At 39.9% G+C, this 3,883-nt stretch overlaps 1 protein-coding gene across 1 annotated transcript; it reads right to left on the reverse strand.

Moving 5' to 3' along the window:
• Positions 1-341: 341 nt before the first annotated feature.
• On the reverse strand, positions 342-3,399 carry dmac2 (distal membrane arm assembly component 2). The gene is made up of 6 exons (XM_074679656.1): positions 3,305-3,399; positions 2,662-2,852; positions 2,275-2,355; positions 1,757-1,896; positions 1,489-1,651; positions 342-1,393 (listed from the first exon to the last, which is right to left on the reverse strand). The coding sequence occupies exons 1-6, from the start codon at positions 3,320-3,322 to the stop codon at positions 1,219-1,221; spliced, it is 768 nt and encodes a 255-aa protein (XP_074535757.1). The 5' UTR covers positions 3,323-3,399; the 3' UTR covers positions 342-1,218.
• Between the last annotated feature and the right edge of the window lie 484 nt (positions 3,400-3,883).

Below are 3,883 nucleotides of genomic sequence, written 5' to 3' on the forward strand. Positions count from 1 at the left end.
GGTTTACAAATTATGATGTTCAACAACTCATCTTTATTTTATTTACAATCTTAAATACATTTTGGCAGGTCCAACAATCACCACATTACTAGATGTGATTTTAAAGTCATTTAGTTATAGCACAAGCAGACTATGAACCATGTTAATAAAGCTCAGGCTGTACCTTTCTTGTTCAAGGCCTAAAGAACCATTTACATTTTATATCTTCAAATCTAACAGCCTGTTCCAACACCTGCTAATAAAATTTGCTCATGGTGATTCAATCACAGCTTCACAGCTGGGCAAAGACCCCTCAGCTCATCACCAGATATGAGTCTCTCTTAAGATGAAAAAAAAAAAAAAAAAAAAAAAAATCAACCAAAATTTGTGCAACAAACTCTTCTACTCAGTGAGGCACCTGGAGAGACATCTTAAGAGTCAATAAATCTCCCCAGAAGAAATTCTGTATGATCGAGAAGACAGTGCAAAACATGTGGACAAATGTGTCCCAGATCTCTCTGAATCCTGACTTTGGGGTTGTTCGAACCTGTATTACAAGCTGTCTACTTGTGATTGTACAACTCAGGATGCCTGGTGTAACATAGAGCCCCCATGAGAAGTATAAGCTGGTAAAGAAACAGGCTAACATCAATACTAAATGATGCGTTTATGTATGATACAACATTAAACAACATGAAGAATGACTGCGTCTAAATATGCTGCCCTGCTGAAAAGTGATTATCAGTACACCACAGAGTCTTTTATCACATTTCTCACAGCAAAGATTTGTATGGCGATATGCTTGTCTATTTAAAGAGAGCTAGATGGGAAAGTCCTTTCTGCTTGTTTGTTTGTTTGTTTTGTCAGGAAACACTATCTCACAGGACAAGATGAGCAAAGATGTAAAAAGAGCTGATTTGTGCCAAAATCAGTCCAAATCTATGGATCCTCACAGGAGCTTTACCAGTCTCTGATAAAATCCAACAGGTCAGTCCGGGCACATCGAGTGTGTCAAATCCTGGTCAGATGTCATCTGAAACACCACATTGTTGTAATGAAACCAAGTTAAAGGTTAAATTAAGAAATTTGGATTGTTCCCCTCTTCTCTTCTTGGGCCAGATGTTTTCTCTGGAGGTCTCTTGGCTCCATCCTTGCCTTTTCTTTCAGACCACAGTGACCTGATCACCAGGCTTCTCTGAGGATCTCTTTCCCAAATAAGTCCTTTGAGTCCTGTTATTCCTACCTCTGGGCCTGCATGTGCTCCTCAGCCACAGCTTCACCCTCCTGCTTCAGGCTCAAGTCATAACCAGTTGCTGTGACCTGGCACTCTGGTAGCATCTCCTCCAACAGAAGAACCACCATCCCAGGGTTGGTTATCTTAGGGAGGGATGAAATGTCCAGACGCTTCAGTCCCCTGCACATAAACACACATAAGTGGCAAAACTTAACAAGAACCGTTCTGTTTCGGTTGTGATAAAAATGTGAAATCATATGGGTTGGGATATTCACTTGAGATGTCTTAGTGCAGCCAGGCCACCAACAGTGATCTGAGGACAGTGGGAGATGTCAAGTTCTTCAAGGGAGTTGCCAAACATGTGTAGCTTGGCAAGGAACCAGTCGTCCACTTCAGAACATCCTCGTAACGACAGTGTCTGCAAGGATTGCTGCCCCACTAATAAGGGACAAAGCAAATCAAAAACACTTAGTGTGACAGTTGAAAAGTGAGTTTGAGAAGACCAAACAAAATACACAGAAAAACATAACTGAAAATCATTACCCAGGTTGTCCAGTCCTGTGTAGTTTATGAGAGAATGGCTCATGTTCACATCCCGCAGTTGTGTTTCAGGGTAATTCAAGAAGCCCGAGTTTATTTTGCCTCTACGGTCTGAAAGAAACCACTCTGACTGGCCAACAAACCTGGGGACACAACACAAGCACTTGGGCTTATTAATCTGAAAAATGTTGTCTCCTCACTGAACTAGCTTCTCCTGATAGTCAGAGACTGTGTGCACCAGACTTGTGGTCGTTGGTTGTTTTGTGATCAGTGTGTCAGACATATTAAATTAACAGTGATCATTGCAAATTTATCATAAGATTACAATGCTGCATGCCCAAAGACTTTATATATGAAGACTTGTCTGTTGGGTTAGGTTAGGTTAGTTACTGAAAATGTGTGGAGAGTTGGCATTCCATGGGAAGCACTTACAGAAGTCAGAGGATCCGAGACGCACTCTATTAATGTGGTAAATTCACCAGATTATAAACAGTAAAGAGGAAAGGGAACAAGGCACCTACCTGAAACCTCCCTTCATACGCAGGATAAAATAGGCTGCTGAGATGTTCGGCCCATAAGTTTCCCCAGTGGAGGCGTAACAACTGTGACAAAAAGGGGACAAAAACAGTCACAGAAATATATTGCTGTTGAACAATAAATCTGAAATGGACTCTTCTTTTATTTCAAGAGGCCTTTTTGCTATATCTAATGCATTTGTCGGGGTACACTCAGATATTTACTATTTATATACTTTTTGTGGTGTTGCTCAAGAACAGCTGTGGGATTTGGGGCTGATCATACCTAAAACTGCAGCATCTCATTAGATTCACCCATTGTAACTTGACTCTCACCAGCACAGTACAGTCTATATGGATGTTTAGGTTCAGTACACCCAAATATTATCTTACGCATTCTTCTTCTCAAGCTTCAACATTCTCCTTTCAGCAATCCAGTCATGGATAACCTCTATGTCCAGGAAACGCTGGGTGAGGTAAAGGAACAGTCTCCTGTGCAGGGGAGCATGAGATTCTGAGCTGGAGGTCCAGAGCTGCCTGGTACTGCAGAGGAGAGCTGACCGCTGGTAACATCTGAGCAGAGACTAGAAAGAGCGATTGAGAGGAAGGAACAATAAACTGTGATTCAACAAACAAACTGTTTCGATGAAGAATAAAAAAAAACATCAGACCATGTTTACAGTCACTGAGAATTCTTTACTTGCCTTTTAAATAGTAAGCAAATCATCTGTTCATTGCTCCTTTTCCCTCAAACAATGATATTTTTGTTTATTTCGTACTCTCAATGCTGTTCTCTTCTCCAATATTACACTAAATTTGCTCAAAAGTAGGAAAACTGCCACAAAACAGTGTGCTACATTAGCAAGTTAACATCTTCGAGTGAAATACTAGCAGTAGCATAGGCTATAAGCATTTACACGATCATAAACTTGGGTGCGAAACAGGATTAATTGACAAGGTTAGAGATAGATGCGCTGAAATCGATTCAATTCACCGGGTTAAAGAAGTAATGTCTTAAAGTTGAAGGGCGACTTACCATGATGGGAGCAGACATGACAGCGCCGGTAAACTACTATAAGTGGCAAGGGACAAACCTAATAAGTACGCATTTAGTCCAGTCCTGTGTTGTTCATCATGACAACCACAGGGCGTCGCCCACGCTCGTTTCTCTAGTTGAACTGAATTAAAAATCGGTTTGTGAAAGAAAGAAAGAAAGAAAGAAAGAAAGAAAGAAAGAAACAAAGAAAGAAAGAAAGAAACAAAGAAAGAAACAAAGAAACAAAGAAACAAAGAAAGAAAATACAATGTGTGCCAATTTTCAAAAAAAAAAAAAAAAAAAAAGAAAAATACAAGGGATCATAGACTGTATCCAAATGAACTCTGACCTCAGGTCTGAGGACAAGGACAAGATGAATAAAACACTTCAAATTTGACTGACGTAATGCTAAGCCAAGTCATCATGCTGAAGTCATTTATAAAAATTCACACTTTGTCTAGCTGCAAATCTGGTCAATTTTAGATAATAACAGGTTTGTTCAGACATGATATCAGAATAAACATGCCCTATCCGATACATCTCCCTTTGGTGAAGATAAAGTAAAGTACAATGTATGAC

The sequence above is a fragment of the Halichoeres trimaculatus genome, unplaced genomic scaffold, assembly GCF_033239565.1.
Source record: "Halichoeres trimaculatus isolate MK-OKI-2021-1 unplaced genomic scaffold, fHalTri1.1 fHalTri1_scaffold_9, whole genome shotgun sequence".
NCBI classification, from domain to species: Eukaryota; Metazoa; Chordata; class Actinopteri; order Labriformes; family Labridae; genus Halichoeres; species Halichoeres trimaculatus.